The following is a 16,538-nucleotide window of genomic DNA, read 5'->3' on the forward strand; positions in this document are numbered from 1 at the left end:
TTTCTGTTGAGTCTTTTATTTTTTTTTTACAATCAGGATGGGCCAAGACCACTAAAAGACCTGTGCATATAAAAAAGAATATATATCTTGAATAAAGAAATACGTTACCCAAGTTATTTTTTAATTGAAAAATACTTATTCTGAGTCATTTTTATTTCTGATTATTTTTTGGAGAGGACAATTTGAACAGAAATAGTGCATATAACTGTTTTGTGAAGATAAGCAAAACTCAAAAATGTCATAAATTTCTTATTTTACATCTGATTTTGATGAAATTTTCAGTGTTAATATGTTGGATTTTTCTCATTTTTTTTATTCAAATCAACTTTTTTTGGGCGGACTTGTCCTGAGCTCTGAATATCTGAAACAGAGTTATGTCATGCACATTAAAGTCAATTTTATATTCTTCTTTGTTTTGATCCACATGGTGACATGTTCCCTAATAGATTGGAATGGTTACATTTATACTCCTCCCCTCCCCCCCCCCCCCCCCCCCCCCCCCCCCCCCACCTTGTACCTCTGCCCCTAGCTAGCTAGCTGGCCCTCAGCTCCATGCATCCCGCCCGCGCGCGCCCGATCCTCCTCGGTAAGATTCGTTCTCGATCGATCTCGTACTACAGTGGCGCCGTTCCAACGACGGGACCGTGCGAAATGTTTTGAGCAACCAGGAATTAACGTCTTAGTCGTTCGGAAACAGGTAACATCAAGGAGATTTATACGTTTTTAGCTTATAAGAAATTATTATTATCATTATAGATGTACCATGACTTTCATTTTTTTGTCAAGTTCGTGATATTCTCCTGCTCCTGCGTTAGGCTTTGACCACTCAATCTCTATTTCCGTGATTAAGCTCATGTGCAATACGAATAAGTATATCACAGATTTGGTATTAGTAAATTGGATACTTGTACTTCAAAATCGCATGCGCTCGTAAAGGCAATGGCTTTCTATGTAGTCGGCGAAACTGTCTGGTTGCCTTACTTGCCAACTATTCAATTCAATTCATTTATTTTCTCTTTCAATCTTTTTACATTGAAAATGATAGTTCAATATTCATATTTACAAAATATAACATTTAAATCATTTTTATAATACAATAATACTATGAAATCGAAAGAGAAGGAGACCAACTAAAAAGCAGAGCAGTTGCAGGGTGAAGGCCCCCTTTCATAAGTACATTTGATGAATAAAAAATAAGATAAAATAGAGAAATAAATAATTTATAATATATTATGAATGAAAAATAAACAAATAAAAATAAATGATTAAGTATACACTGTAGGCCTATACAGAAATAAAACGATTAAACATACATGTAGATCTATATACAAAGAGAAATTAATAAACATATTTGCATGTTAAGTTCTGAATTACATTACTTTGTGAAGAAACGATAATCTAATATGAATTCAGAAGATATTTTTAAAGTTTTCCTTTGAAATTTTGTATTGAATTACATTGTACAGTGCGTCCCAGAAAAAACGAAACCGAGATTTAGCGATCATTTATCATTACTTAATCATAAATAAAATAGACAAATGACCTACCAATTTAAAGCTTAGAATCTCCTCTTTCATCTTATATTACTTAGATTATTTCTCATTCACGCATGAGTGAGCAAATACAATTTGAAGAAAGGATATCAAAAACTCATTTGGCGGGGGGTATCTGGGTTTAAAAAGGAAAACCACATTTCTGAAAAGTTCAATATCTGCTCTTTAATTTGATACCTAAATTACAGAAAATGGTCAAGAAATAACAAAGTTCTGGTCATTTGAAATAAGGCTTGAATTTCAATAATTTCATAAAATGAAGAGGTTCTCCAGGCTGGCTTTCAAACTCACTCAACACTCCGTTTTGTTGACGATCAGCCATGCATTAAATCTTTTGTTCACCATGCGAAAGCTTCTGTGGGAAACCGGTGAAAACACGTTTATCTCATGAAATTACGGAAATACAAGCCTTATTTCAAATGACCAGAACTTTTTTATTTCTTGACCATTTTCTGTAATTGAGGTACCAAATTAAAGAGCAGATATTGAACTTTTCAGAAATGTGGTTTTCTTTTTGAAACCCAGATACCCCTCGCCAAATGAGTTTTTGGTATCCTTTCTTCAAATTGTTTTTGCTCACTCATGCATGAATAAGAAATAAGCTAAGTAATATCAGATGAAAGAGGAGATTCTAAGCTTTAAATTGGTAGGTCATTTATCTATTCTATTTATGATAAAGTTATGATAAATGGTCGCTAAATCTCGGTTTCGTTTATTCTGGGACGCACTGTATAATATCCTTTGAAAAAGAATTCCATAATTTTGGACTAGTAAAAACAAATGTCTTTTACGTGCAAACAATGTTCTATTTAGAGGTAAATGAAACGAACTCGCCTGGAGAGTGAAGTGCTTATGGATTATATCATTTTTTTACAAACATATCTTTAAAAGGTAATTGTTTATCGATAAACTTGGACATTAACTGTCCGAGTTGAAAAGAATATAAATCTTTAACCTTCAAGACTTTATTTCTTAAAAACAGAATATTTGTATGTGCCCTGAATTCTGCATGATTAATGATACGAATTACTCTTTTTTGTAGAATAAAAAGTATTAATTTGAGAATTCGCTGCGTTACACTTACCCCATGCAACAACTCCGTAATTCAAGTAAGGTAAAATTAACGTTGAATACAATGATAACAAAATATAATGGGGTAAGAAGGAACTTAATTTTCTAATGACACCAATGTTGCGAGCAATGATTTTACAAATATTATCAATATGTGCTTTCCAAGAAAGTGAAAAACTATAAAAGTGAAACCCTAACAAAATGTCTCTTTTTCAAGATTTCAGTGTCGCCTCATCAGAGTTTACAGAGATGCTTCTTAAATTTAACGTGAAGAAGTAAGAATCGTTAGTCAAGGAGATTATTTTTTTCATTTTAAATTTATTAGGGAATTTTATCAGGCAAGGAAATTTCTTTCTTTTGAACGGCTTGAGATGAGGATAAGCTAAGTAACTGCTTGGCTATGATACAGGCGTGAGAAAGAAATTTAGGGGAAGAGCAACAGTCTGGAGAAGCAGTAACCCAGGAGCAGGCGCGTACGCAAGGGGGGGTTCGGGGGTTGAAACCCCCCCCCCCTTTCGTTTCCTTTTTTTTTTTTTTTTGCTTGTCTCACCGGAGGTCGGTCTGGTCAAGGAGTTATCGGGCAAGCGCCTGATAACTCCTTGGTCTGGTTACGGACAGTTCCCCTACCCAATAATGTGTATGACAGCAATAATGAACAGAATCGCATGTTTCCGATGAAAAACACAGAAAAAATTTCCGCTCGCTTCGCTCGCTCCATTTTATTATATCTTTTATTTCCGCATGTCGCCGACATGATCACGGTATCGCCATTAAAAAGGCCATACATGATTATCATGATGTATACTTATGAATACAAGTGAACCAAGACAAAGACATACGTTTTCTTACAAAATATGTTTTACCAATATGAAAACCAAAATGACGGAAAACGCTAAAATGTCGCTTAGCTCGCTCCGCTCGCTCGTAATTATTTATGAAATTCCATAAGTATCTAGTCTCCTGTTCAAGGCCGTATTATGAGTGTTACGAACAGAAGGACATGTAGCATCGACTAATACTTGATTTACTAACAAACTATTGACAAGAAATGTATGTATTTTACATCTGATTTTTATGAAATTTTCAGTGTTGATATGTTGGATTTTTCTCATTTTTTTATTCAAATCAACTTTTTTGGGCGGACTTGTCCTGAGCTCTGAATATCTGAAACAGAGTTATGTCATGCACATTAAAGTCAATTTTATATTCTTCTTTGTTTTGATCAACATGGTGACATGTTCCCTAATAGATTGGAATGGTTACATTTATACTCCTCCCCTCCCCCCCCCACCTTGTACCTCTGCTCCTAGCTAGCTAGCTGGCCCTCAGCTCCATCCATCCCGCCCGCGCGTGCCCGATCCTCCTCGCCTCGGTAAGATTCGTTCTCGATCTCGTACTACAGTGGCGCCGTTCCAACGACGGGACCGTGCGAAATGTTTTGAGCAACCAGGAATTAACGTCTTAGTCTCTCGGAAACAGGTAACACCAAGGAGATTTATACGTTTTTAGCTTATAAGAATTTATTATTATCATTATAGATGTACCATGACTTTCATTTTTTTTTGTCAAGTTTGTGATATTCTCCTGCTCCTGCGTTAGGCTTTGACCACTCAATCTCTTTTTCCGTGATTAAGCTCATGTGCAATACGAATAAGTATATCACAGATTTGGTATTAGTAAATTGGATACTTGTACTTCAAAATCGCATGCGCTCGTAAAGGCAATGGCTTTCTATATAGTCGGCGAAACTGTCTGGTTGCTGCCTTACTTGCCAACTATTCAATTCAATTCATTTATTTTCTCTTTCAATCTTTTTACATTAAAAATGATAGTTCAATATTCATATCTATAAAATATACCATTTAAATCATTTTTATAATACAATAATACTATGATGAAATCGAAAGAGAAGGAGACCAACTAAAAAGCAGAGCAGTTGCAGGGTGAAGGCCCCCTTTCATAAGTACATTTGATGAATAAAAAATAAGATAAAATAGAGAAATAAATAATTTATAATATATTATGAATGAAAAATAAACAAATAAAAATAAATGATTAAGTATACACTGTAGGCCTATACAGAAATAAAACGATTAAACATACATGTAGATCTATATACAAAGAGAAATTAATAAACATATTTGCATGTTAAGTTCTGAATTACATTACTTTGTGAAGAAACGATAATCTAATATGAATTCAGAAGATATTTTTTAAGTTTTCCTTTGAAATTTTGTATTGAATTACATTGTATAATATCCTTTGAAAAAGAATTCCATAATTTTGGACTAGTAAAAACAAATGTCTTTTACGTGCAAACGATGTTCTATTTAGAGGTAAATGAAACGAACTCGCCTGGCGAGTGAAGTGCTTATGGATTGTATCATTTTTTTACAAACATATCTTTAAAAGGTAATGGTAATTGTTTATCGATAAACTTGGACATTAACTGTCCGAGTTGAAAAGAATATAAATCTTTAACCTTCAAGACTTTATTTCTCAAAAACAGAATATTTGTATGTGCCCTGAATTCTGCATGATTAATGATACGAATTACTCTTTTTTGTAGAATAAAAAGTATTAATTTGAGAATTCGCTGCGTTACACTTACCGCATGCAACAACTCCTAAATTCAAGTAAGGTAAAATTAACGTTGAATACAATGATAACAAAATATAATGGGGTAAGAAGGAACTTAATATTCTAATGACACCAATGTTGCGATCAATGATTTTACAAATATTATCAATATGTGCTTTCCAAGAAAGTGAAAAACTATAAAAGTGAAACCCTAACAAAATGTATCTTTTTCAAGATTTCAGTGTCGCCTCATCAGAGTTTACAGAGATGCTTCTTAAATTTAACGTGAAGAAGTAAGAATCGTTAGTCGAGGAGATTATGTTTTTATTTGAAATTTATTAGGGAATTTTATCAGGCAAGGAAATTTCTTTCTTTTTGAACGGCTTGAGATGAGGATAAGCTAAGTAACTGCTTGGCTATGATACAGGCGTGAGAAAGAAATTTAGGGGAAGAGCAACAGTCTGGAGAAGCAGTAACCCAGGAGCAGGCGCGTACGCAAGGGGGGGGGTTAGGGGGTTCAAACCCCCCCCCCTTTCGTTTCCTTTTTTTATATTTTTTTTTGCTTGTCTCACCGGAGGTCGGTCTGGTCAAGGAGTTATCGGGCAAGCGCCTGATAACTCCTTGGTCTGGTTACGGACAGTTCCCCTACCCAATAATGTGTATGACAGCAATAATGAACAGAATCGCATGTTTCCGATGAAAAACACAGAAAAAATTTCCGCTTGCTTCGCTCGCTCCATTTTATTATATCTTTTATTTCCGCATGTCGCCGACATGATCACGGTATCGCCATTAAAAAGGCCATACATGATTATCATGATGTATACTTATGAATACAAGTGAACCAAGACAAAGACATACGTTTTCTTACAAAATATGTTTTACCAATATGAAAACCAAAATGACGGAAAACGCTAAAATGTCGCTTAGCTCGCTCCGCTCGCTCGTAATTATTTATGAAATTCCATAAGTATCTAGTCTCCTGTTCAAGGCCGTATTATGAGTGTTACGAACAGAAGGACATGTAGCATCGACTAATACTTGATTTACTAACAAACTATTGACAAGAAATGTATGTTTTGATGGGAAAACGCGAAAATTTCGGCTCGCTCACTCCGCTTACTCGTAATCATTTATGAAATTTCTTAAGTTTCTAGTCTCTTGATCAAGGCCATATCATGAGACTTACGAGCAGAAGGACATGTATCATCAACTAATATGTAATCATTACCAACAAGCTATTGAGAAGAATTGTATGTTTTGACGGAAAAATGCAAACATTTCGGCTCGCTCGCTCCGCTCGCTCGTAATTATGACATTTCTCAAGTTTCTAGTGTTCTGATCAAGGCCATATCATGAGTGCTACGATTTTTCTTCTATTTCTCCTCACGCTTGTGCAGCCGTCATTTAATAGGGGGTTAAAAATGCAAAATCCCTCAATGGGGCTCATTTAAAAAACTGGACCAAAGTGAAGATTATTATTCTGTTCTGGCCTGAACTGAAATGCACCAACACAGGAAAAAAAAATTAAAATGAAAAAAAAAAAAAGAGTGACTTCGGCTATCTTGCAACTCCCACTCCCTGGTTTATCTGAACTTAACACATGATAAACATACCACAGGAAAGTCCTGATTTTAACTCCAACATCCCCTTTGAAAAGTCAAATTTTGCCCTTAAAAATGTGGAATCTGCACCATATTTCCAAAATCCAAAGCATGCAGCGGCTTAGCTCAGATTTCAGAAGCAGGGTGCCAAAAAATGTGCTAAAGATGAAGAAATCCCATGGTTTTGTTTCAAGTTCGCAAATTTAGGATCATACCTTCAAAATTACAAATTAAAAAGCAAACCATGCAGAAACACTAAGCCACATTGAATTTGCTCGGAAACAAAGTCTGTGACATGTTAGCGTGTTGCCTTCATTCGACAGGGTGCCCTGATGTAATGCAGACTTTCGGGCAGCATTTCGCGTGTGGCGCAGCACAATTCAATGGCTCTGGCATGCACTGATTTTTATTGCACCATGTGCTATGTCAAATGAAGGGCAGGGTTGTCGAATCGCTGGGCTGCAAAACATGGCATTATGTTTTCAAGATTTTATGACGTTGAGATGGAAGTTGAAAATAAACAGTGCAATTAAAGATAGACAAAAATATATTCAACTAATATTGATGCAAATTTCATTTTGTGAAAGACAATTTTGAACAAAAAAATATTGCAGAAAAGCTTAACATGTCAAATTTTTGGGTAGGTTTAATAACATTCTATTAATATTATGTACAATAAAAAAATAATAATATAGGTTATTTATATTGCGTACCTATCCACCTTGCTAGGTGCTCAAGGCGCTCCTATATTACCCCGGCTATTAGCTAGTCTACCGATTCTGGTGCGCACAGCTTTTTGAAGAATTACTTCCTGCCGGTACCCATTTACCTCACCTGGGTCGAGTGCAGCACAGAGTGGATAAATTTCTTGCTGAAGGAAAACATGCCATGGCTAGGATTCGAACTCACGACTCTGTTTGAAAGTCGAGTCAGAACCACTAGACCATGAATTTCTATTGTCATGGAATGTAATAGCCAACTGAATTATAAGACTGTCCTGAATTTGACTAATACTATTCAAAAATAGCAATTGAAATTACTACTTACTTGTGCCGCAGAAATATACTACCGTACTTTGATCAAGTTTGTTCTATAATGATTCCCAATTCTCAATTTTGAAATGTTCAATTCATCTGGTATTTTGCTTTGAAAGTGCCATTCAACAATTCCCCAAACTCTTTTTGTTTTGCCTGCATAACATTGCGGGACTATAGATGCTGCTTTTCTATTTCGGAGGTGTCGTCAACATTGAAATATTAACCAAAGTTAAATTTTTGATTTGTAAATCACTGGAGGTATATTTTTACATTTCACATTTTTCACCTTATATATCACCATATATCTTTTGTTCCACTAATTCCAAGTTTGTACATTCTTTTATTTGTTTTGTTGTGTGACAGATGTTCTGTGTAACAAGATACATTCAGGATGGTGCCCCTCACCTTCCGAGTGAGTTATAACCCCCGTCAAGAGAATGAAGTGGTCTGTATCACAGGAAGTGTGCAATCATTGGGGTCATGGTCTCCACTTTCATTGAAATCAATGACCAAAGATCAATCAGGATCAAGGTAAGTGTCCTTTTGGTACTCAAGAAATCAGGCGTTAAAGCCTAAAGCTTTAGTAAAAGGTCAGCAATGTGAGCTACTCTCGAGTATCATTGAACATTACAATATTACAAAATTCTAGTACGAGTAGTCATTGGATGCATTTTTTTACCCAATTAGAATTTAATTATGGCATTTTTCCGGCTGCAAGGATTTGAATTTAGTAATTGGACATTTAAGAAAGCTACTGACAGAGATTATATCCTGAAATTTTCTGCTAATTTCATGCTTGAGAAAGTGTAAATTACATAAACAAGACAACAATAGGGAGATATTCTGTTTTTATCAGGCATCTGATTGAATTAAAACCGTTAGCTTTTATCCAATAAAGCAAGTTTAGCTTTTTTCACACCACAATCATTCTGGGGGCACTTGCATTAATATTATGTAGTAATGAAATAGAATAATAATATAATAATAGAACAGCTTTTGTATGGCGCATTACACCTTACAAAGGTCTCAATGCACTTTAGAAGAAAAAGAAAGATGAGGGGAAAGCTGCTGGTAATGCTTTGTTAATATTCTTTTCAGTTAAATATGTTTTCAATGCAGTTTTAAATTGCCCAATTGTGTCAACTTGCCTTAAATTTTGTGGGATGCTATTCCAGAGTTCCGGCACAGCATGCGCAAACCCCCGTTCACCATAAAACTTTGTCGTAACAATCGGTACGTTATATAAATCCTTATGAAGTGATCTAAGATTTCGAACAGGTTCATATTTTACAAGTAACTGACAGATAAGATGGAGCCATTTGTCGATAACACTGAAAAGAGAGTAGTAAGATCTTGAACTTAATACGTGTTATAGAGTGATCTGAACTTTGAGGAATTTATCATAACTAAAGGTAGGCATTAAATCTCAATGTTTTTAAGGAAAGTTCGCTTTTCCATATGGCTTATTTCTATATTACAACACAAGGGGTAATATAAAAGAAGGCACAACGAATCCCCAAGGGCGATGAGGGGCAGCATCAGTGCCAGCCAACAGGGGATCCATGGCCTTCACTGGGCTTGGATAAATTTAATCCCTGAGAAATATTTTCAATAACATTCAAAGGAAAGTTAAATCAGAGATGTGAATTTATACAGATAAAAAAACAGAAACAAAAGTATTGAAGATAAGATATTTATGCAAATTGTCATAGATGGTTTGAGCACAACATTGTAAACTTTGTGACATTCAACCAAACTCTCTGTCCTTATACTAATGAAGTCTGATAGAGTCTACAGTAAAAGTAGAATAAGTGTGTAACTGCCTATAATGCTACTTAAAGCAATTTTTAGACCCACTTGTTCAAAGCATGGGTATGTACCCACTTTAAGTTGAAATTCCTTGTTTAAAGTGAACAGATTTCTGTGACCCCCACAGTTTTGAATTGAGTGTAAGATCTATTTATACAGAAATAGCTACTGAGCATATCTACATGTACAATGTAAAAGTCCATGATTAAACTGGATATTTTTGTTTCTACCCTATATCGAAACCAGATGGTCATGCAGTATAGAAGCAGCAGAAGGATCAGTCATTGAATACCGCTATGCCGTCTGTAAATTCATACACTCGTCAACTCCTCAAATTCTCCAGTGGGAAACCAGTCCATCTCCACGTCGATTCACTGTCTCAGGTACATATACATGTATCAGGTTTTTACTCAGAACTGCATGTGAGAGACATAAGGGGTGTTGCAAGAAACTTGCGATCAATTGCAAGTCAATTTTTGGTCCCCAAATCAATCATATGTCTTGCAGTTGATTGCAAATTAGTGATTGATTGTTAATTTGCTCCTTGAAACAAGAAGTTTAATCTGATTTGCTACAGCGAACATTGATCTATCAGTTGTAAATTTGCAACAGAGTATTTGCAATTGATCGCAAATATTTTCTTGCAACACCCCCATAGACCACTAAGGCTGGTATTCAATTTGATCCTTAATAAGGAAAATACTTATCCATCTTTGGTCGGCCGTGATCTGGCAAAACTACGTATCTCCTTTTTTGCCATTCCAAGATATTCGAGCTTGAATATTTTACATTGCTTCTTTTGCTTTTCTTGGAAAAGTGGAAAATGGTATATCAATTTTATTTATTTTCCTTTGATCTGCGGAACTTATATAAGCTATTGGCACCAAAAACTAGTTGATTTACTCATTTAATCTTCTAATTTTCCACTTTTTTTAAAACATACGCACTTTTGCCTGATAAAATCGATGACACACTCCGAGCTTTTTATCAGGCAAAACTACGTACATGTATGTTCTAACTTATCAGGCAAAACTACGTATGTCACAAGGTACGCGGCCGCGTGGCAAATGTTTATCAGGCAAAACTACGTATGTCCTCCGCATGGCAAAGTTTTATCAGGCAAAACTACGTATCTCTTAAACATTGCGAAATTATCAGGCAAAACTATCCGGTGTCTCTGCCGCGCATTTTTACACATACGCAAAGCACATACGTTACACACATTGAAGCATGCACACACAATCGGCAAACGCATGTGCAGCCGCGGCGGCAGACCATCATGCAGACAGTTAGCTGCACGTTCGCTCTGCGGTGTAATTTACGAGGGCGACCGGTAAAATGCAGAAATTGGGAGATACGTAGTTTTGCCTAATAAATCACCTTCTTTTGCGGCTATTGTTCTGGCAAAACTACGTAAGTAGACTTACATAGTTTTGCCTTTTAATTCTCATCAAAGCTTGAAAAACTACTTTTGTAAGTCGACTTACGTAGATCTGCCTTTTAAATTTAGTGATTTTTAGAGAATTTTACAAAAACTGGGTTTCGAATCTCCCAAAATAATTGGAGTTAGAATTTGAAAGAGCGTATTCAATATTATAAGAAACACTAAAAAACTGAAAAGCGCCAAAAAATGACTTACATGTACGTAGTTTTGCCAGATCACGGCCGTGGTATTAAATGGCATTTTTTGGCTAAGTGCCTTGCTTAAATGTAATTCAGCCACCTACCGGACGTAAGTCAGTCTTGCATGCAGTTTACAAGCGTGATATGTGCAGTCATGCATTCTGCGCACAGATGGATTCATACATTGTGCGTTATTTAAAGGTATTGTTTAACTTTGTGAGCAGCCGATTTAAAAAAATCTCAAACCAAGATGAAACATGTGTACAAGTGCATGTATTAGAACTAATAAACCCTGAAAACAACCATTATTGAGAATGAAAAGTTAAAACTACAAGGCAAACCCCGATTTTGTAAATAGGCGTCTTATAGACACCTAAATAGTACACATAAGTGTATGGGATGAAATTAAGATGGTGTTTCCGGTCACTTTATATTTCAATTTTTGAAGCACTAAATAATTATTTTCGAACGTAATTTTTTCTGGGCTTCATTTTTGTAACATATCACAGACACAGGTGACAAGTGTGACCTTCTAGCTCATATTTTTTAAAAGTCAAACCGATGTTAACCAATCACTTTAACATCAAACTTAATGATGTTATAGTGGTTATTGATAAGTAAGATAATTGGATGTTATCTGAATACAAGTTTAAGCATTTTGCTTTGCCAAGTAAAATGCTAAATAAATGCTTTAAAAAATCAACTTTCACTTGAATACCAGCCCAGGGGGCCGTTTCATAAAGCTGTTTGTAAGATAAGAGCGACTTTAAGAACGACTGGTGATCCTTTCTTACGCGCTTAACCATCGCCCATGAATATACCATTTACCACAAGAAAGGATCACCAGTCGATCTTAAAGTCACTCTTAACTTACGAACAGCTTTATGAAACACCCACCTGGGCCCTGTGAAATAGAGCTTAGTGATTGATCGTCTGGCCGATTTCTACTAAGATTAATTGCATTGATTATGTGTAGAATCCATCGTAAAACCCTGCCCCATGATCAATCGCTAAGCTCTATTTTGAATTTCCTGAAATTCATGGATTGCATCAGAGATTCTGAATTAGAATTAGTGAGGCATGAAGTCAGGACTAGACAATTTATGAACAGTGGGGATTGATCTGAACATGACAAAAAATTTGATTTAATTCATATGAAAATGAGTAGGCCTACATTTACTTGAATTGTTGCATCTGTGGTTATACAACTGAGTATTATTAGGTTTGGCCAAGTGCATGAAAATCATTACCTGAAAATGGTATACAAATAATGAATGTTGTGGTGGGGGGCGCTGTTGCCTTTTGGTTACGACCCTCGTCCTTTCAATCAGAGGGACGTGGGTTTGAATCTTAGCCATGTGTTTTTCTTCTGCAAGAATTTTATTCACATTGTGCTGCACTCAACCCAGGTGAGGTGAATGGGTACCCGGCAGGATTATTTCCTTGAATGCAATGAGCGCTGAAAGGCGGTTGAAAGCCTGGGTAATAATAACAATGTGTCTTATAATTATTTCTAGATAGATGGTGCTATATGAATGCCTCATAGTGTAATTATTAATATTTATTAACTACAGTGTATTATGATTTCATGGCCAAGTTAGATGCAGAACACTTTATTCATGTAATTGCTTTCTTCCAACCTCAGATATACCTTGCAGTACAGATTTGGAAACCTTTGGAAAGTTTGGTAAGTCGTCACATTTAAAAGTATTGGTTTAGATTAGAGCTTTGTAGTTTGGTATTTGTATTTTTCTTGCTCTCTTTTAATATTTATTTTACAGCTATTTTTTGATAATATCTGAGACCAAGTACTGCAATATTACAGGAATAAAAGGAAACACATACTCAGCCAGAATATGATTTTTATGCCAATGCTGATTTTTTTTTTTACTTTGAGCATGACAAAGTTTTAATGTCTGATATCATTTCAATGTATTCTATTGACAGGAAATTGCAGTGTACAGAGAGGCCCTTTACTTGCCACCAGAGAAATCCACCTGATGTTTGAGAAGACCAACCTCACCAGTTTGGTGTCCAGTCTGCATTCCAATCTTTGCCGTCTTGGTATAAAAGCCATAGATGTCACAGACTCCAAGTTTGACATTCCTGTTCTTGTGCATGTGAGTATTTGCGCGTTGCTGCAGTAAAACTTAGTAGTGTGGACAGTGCCACAAACAGGGTTCCCACAGTTGTGGAAAATCCTGGAAAAATTTGTGGTAATGGAAAGTCAGGGAGTTTGGAAAATTTGTGAAAAGTCATGAAATTGCATTCACCTCTTGGCTATGGCAGTCTGCTATTATAATTGGTGTTAAAGATTTCAATTTTTCCCAGTTTTGTGACATCCCAAATTCCACTTAACTCTCGGGACGTCACATGACAGGAAGTGACGTTTTCAAATTTCTGTGGGAACCCTGATGAATTAAGTACGTCTCACACCCTACATGCTTTACCTTTCTGAAATGATTTTTGTCTCATCTGCACAGCAGCACAGTGAGACAATAGGTGCTGCTCTGCTAATGGTTGCAGTTACAGCAGCAGGTGACAAGACATTTACTCCTGCGACTTCTGCTTCGATCTTAACATCGTGGAGGGCGTAGGGTTAGAGCTAAGTTCGTAATACAGTTTTTGGTTCAGAATAATGTAAAGATTAAGGTTATGGTTTATTCAGTTTTTGAGGTTAGGTTTTATGTTTGGCTTAACATGCAGATTTTACATTGGAGCAATTGTCGCTGGAGCAAATGTCATGGAACCCAGCAGAAGCAGCGTCAATATCATGTGCTTCCAGGTACCCATTTTCCTCACCTGGGTTAAGTGCAGCCAATTAGGATAAATATCTTGCTGAAAGAAATTAATGCCTGAAGTAGGGTTTGAACCCATGACCCTCTGATTCAAAAGGCAAACAGTCAAAACCACTGCACCATGCTATCATTGGATTGAAGCCTTAATATCAGGGGTCCACACTAACCTTTTTTTTTCTCCCAGTCCAACCTGATCATGTCGGACCAGAAGATACCCAATTGTTCATTTTTTACTGCTCCAAACTTAAAGGTCAAGTCCACCTCAGAAAAATGTTGATTTGAATAAAAAGAGGAAAATTCAACAAGCATAACACTGAATATTTCATCAAAATTGGATGTAAAATAAGAAAGTTATGTTGGGGTGGACTTGTCCTTTAAATTTACTGGTCCCCAAAATAGAGAAAAACCATAAAAAATCATAAACTATAAAAAAAGGTTTATTTTGCTGTCATCTATTGCTTTTATTCCCCCCCCCAAAAAAAAAGAACACCAACAAACAGTACACACACACAACAACAATTCATGAGAGTCATTTTTAGCTCATTTGGCCAAAAGGGCCAGATGAGCTTATGCCGTGGCGTGGTGTCCGTCGTCTGTCGTCCGTCCACAATTCAAAATGCTTCTTCATTATTTCAAGTCCGATTTCATTTCTGTTTGCTTTATATGATAGCACTAGTTGGGTGATTCAAAACTTCTGCACAAAATTTATGTGCATTTTTAAAAATTCACATAAAATGCTTATTTGTTGACCAATTTTGAATTTTTTGCTTCCATCTGGAAGAGTTTCATGAGACTCACCAAACTTCTACACAGACTTTTGAAATTTTGACTAAAACAATTTTTATGCTAATTTATGCATAATTTATTCATAAATCACAAAAAAATCTCCTTCATTTCTTGATCAATTTCAATTTTGTTTGCTTTATATGATTGCTCTAGGTGGTGATACAAAATTATAACACAGAATTTTGAAACTCATCAAATATGCTAATTTATTCATATTTTCACAACTCACAAAAAAATACTTATTTTGTGGATTGATTTTGATTATTTTTGTTCCATCTGAGAGCTACATGAGGTTCACCAAGGTTCTACACAGAGTTTAGAAAGCTTGACTAGAAAAGTATGCTGTTTTATATAAAATTTATTCATAGATCACAAAAAATGCTTCTATGCCTGAAAAAATCCTTGAAAAAAAGTTTTACCTCTTCAAAAATGGTTTTTTATAACCATTGACCTTTTTCTCTCTTTTGATAAGAACTGATCTACCTTGTTATTACTATGACCAAAATTAGGGTCAATATCATATCGTATCGACCCTAATTTTGCTTGCCAAATTCGGGCAAGTACTTTTGGTCTTTACTTCAAAACACTTGCCCGACTCTAATGTTACTTGCCCCGGGCAATCAGGCAAGTGCTTATGTAGCACCCTGGAACAGTGTCAACTGGGCTGAAATTAAAATTGTGTTGAATTCCGTTGCGACATGCCGGATGAGCTTCACATCATTGATGTGCTAGTTATGATTTACAAAAGACAAGAAAATATCATTTGTATGAGCTTGATATATTTTTTACTGCTCATTTCGGACCTGTAAATCTGGCTATTTCTGAAAACTTACTGGCCTGACAGCAATTATACTGGTCTCGGACCGTCGGACCAGTGCCAGTGTCATGCGCTGCCTTAATAAACATATTTCAATACTACTTTTCTGTTTTTGCCGATTACTCCAAAACCTGTCTTGGAGAAGTTAGTGTCAAGCACAGTTGTTTGTTTTTATTTTCATCTCATGTTATCTCGCTTGTTGCTATATATATATATATATATATATATATATATGAGCAAGGACCTAAACATTGCGTGGGTGCTTCAGTGAGTAATATATTGGCGAAGAAGCTCAAAAAGTTGTATGAATAAAAGTTGAAGAAATCCAGGCTACGTCTCCCGCTTCAATGCTTTTTGAGCTTCTTCGCCAATATATATATATATATCCGTCATGGATTTACTATCTTTTGTTCCACACAGAATCTATGTGCAGATGATATTGAGCCAAGACCTCAGAGTGATCATGGAGAGATGTTGGAAACGAGCTCAGACGTACTTCTTTTCACAACACAAGGTTTACCAGCGAACCATGAAGTGGTGAGTTATTATTTCACCCATGTACAGTTTAAAAACAAGAAAATTAGAGGTTTGTGATATCTCATTATGAATAGTGTTGCACAGGCATAAGGAAAGATTCCTTGGCATTCAACTTTGGTCCATCTAGTCAAACAAGAAATGTAAAACATTTAAGTAAACCCCATTTTTTCCCCCCAATACTTACATTTTTCTGGAATGAACACACTGTCACAATATACAGCCCCTCAGTTTTCTAGAATTTTTTTTTTTTTGGGGGGGCAGGGGACTTTAGTAATATCTTAGAATTACACAGAAAATACAATTTTTAGGCCAAAAACAAAGAA

At 35.7% G+C, this 16,538-nt stretch overlaps 1 protein-coding gene across 3 annotated transcripts in view; it reads left to right on the forward strand.

Annotated features, from left to right (window-relative positions):
• The first annotated feature begins 589 nt into the window (after window positions 1–589).
• Window positions 590–16,538, forward strand: part of LOC121428563 (glycerophosphocholine phosphodiesterase GPCPD1-like) — a 38,734-nt gene continuing 22,785 nt past the window's right edge. The window contains exons 1-6 of one of the 3 annotated variants that reach the window (XM_041625271.1): window positions 590–697; window positions 8,209–8,376; window positions 9,901–10,037; window positions 12,923–12,964; window positions 13,225–13,397; window positions 16,099–16,215. In XM_041625271.1, coding sequence (XP_041481205.1) covers window positions 8,237–8,376; window positions 9,901–10,037; window positions 12,923–12,964; window positions 13,225–13,397; window positions 16,099–16,215 — 609 coding nt within the window. In that variant the 5' untranslated portion in view covers window positions 590–697; window positions 8,209–8,236. Of the gene's footprint in view, window positions 698–3,992; window positions 4,104–8,208; window positions 8,377–9,900; window positions 10,038–12,922; window positions 12,965–13,224; window positions 13,398–16,098; window positions 16,216–16,538 lie in introns of those variants that run through there. The other 2 variants (XM_041625273.1, XM_041625270.1) reach the window with 2 other exon arrangements.

The sequence above is a fragment of the Lytechinus variegatus genome, chromosome 15, assembly GCF_018143015.1.
Source record: "Lytechinus variegatus isolate NC3 chromosome 15, Lvar_3.0, whole genome shotgun sequence".
NCBI classification, from domain to species: Eukaryota; Metazoa; Echinodermata; class Echinoidea; order Temnopleuroida; family Toxopneustidae; genus Lytechinus; species Lytechinus variegatus.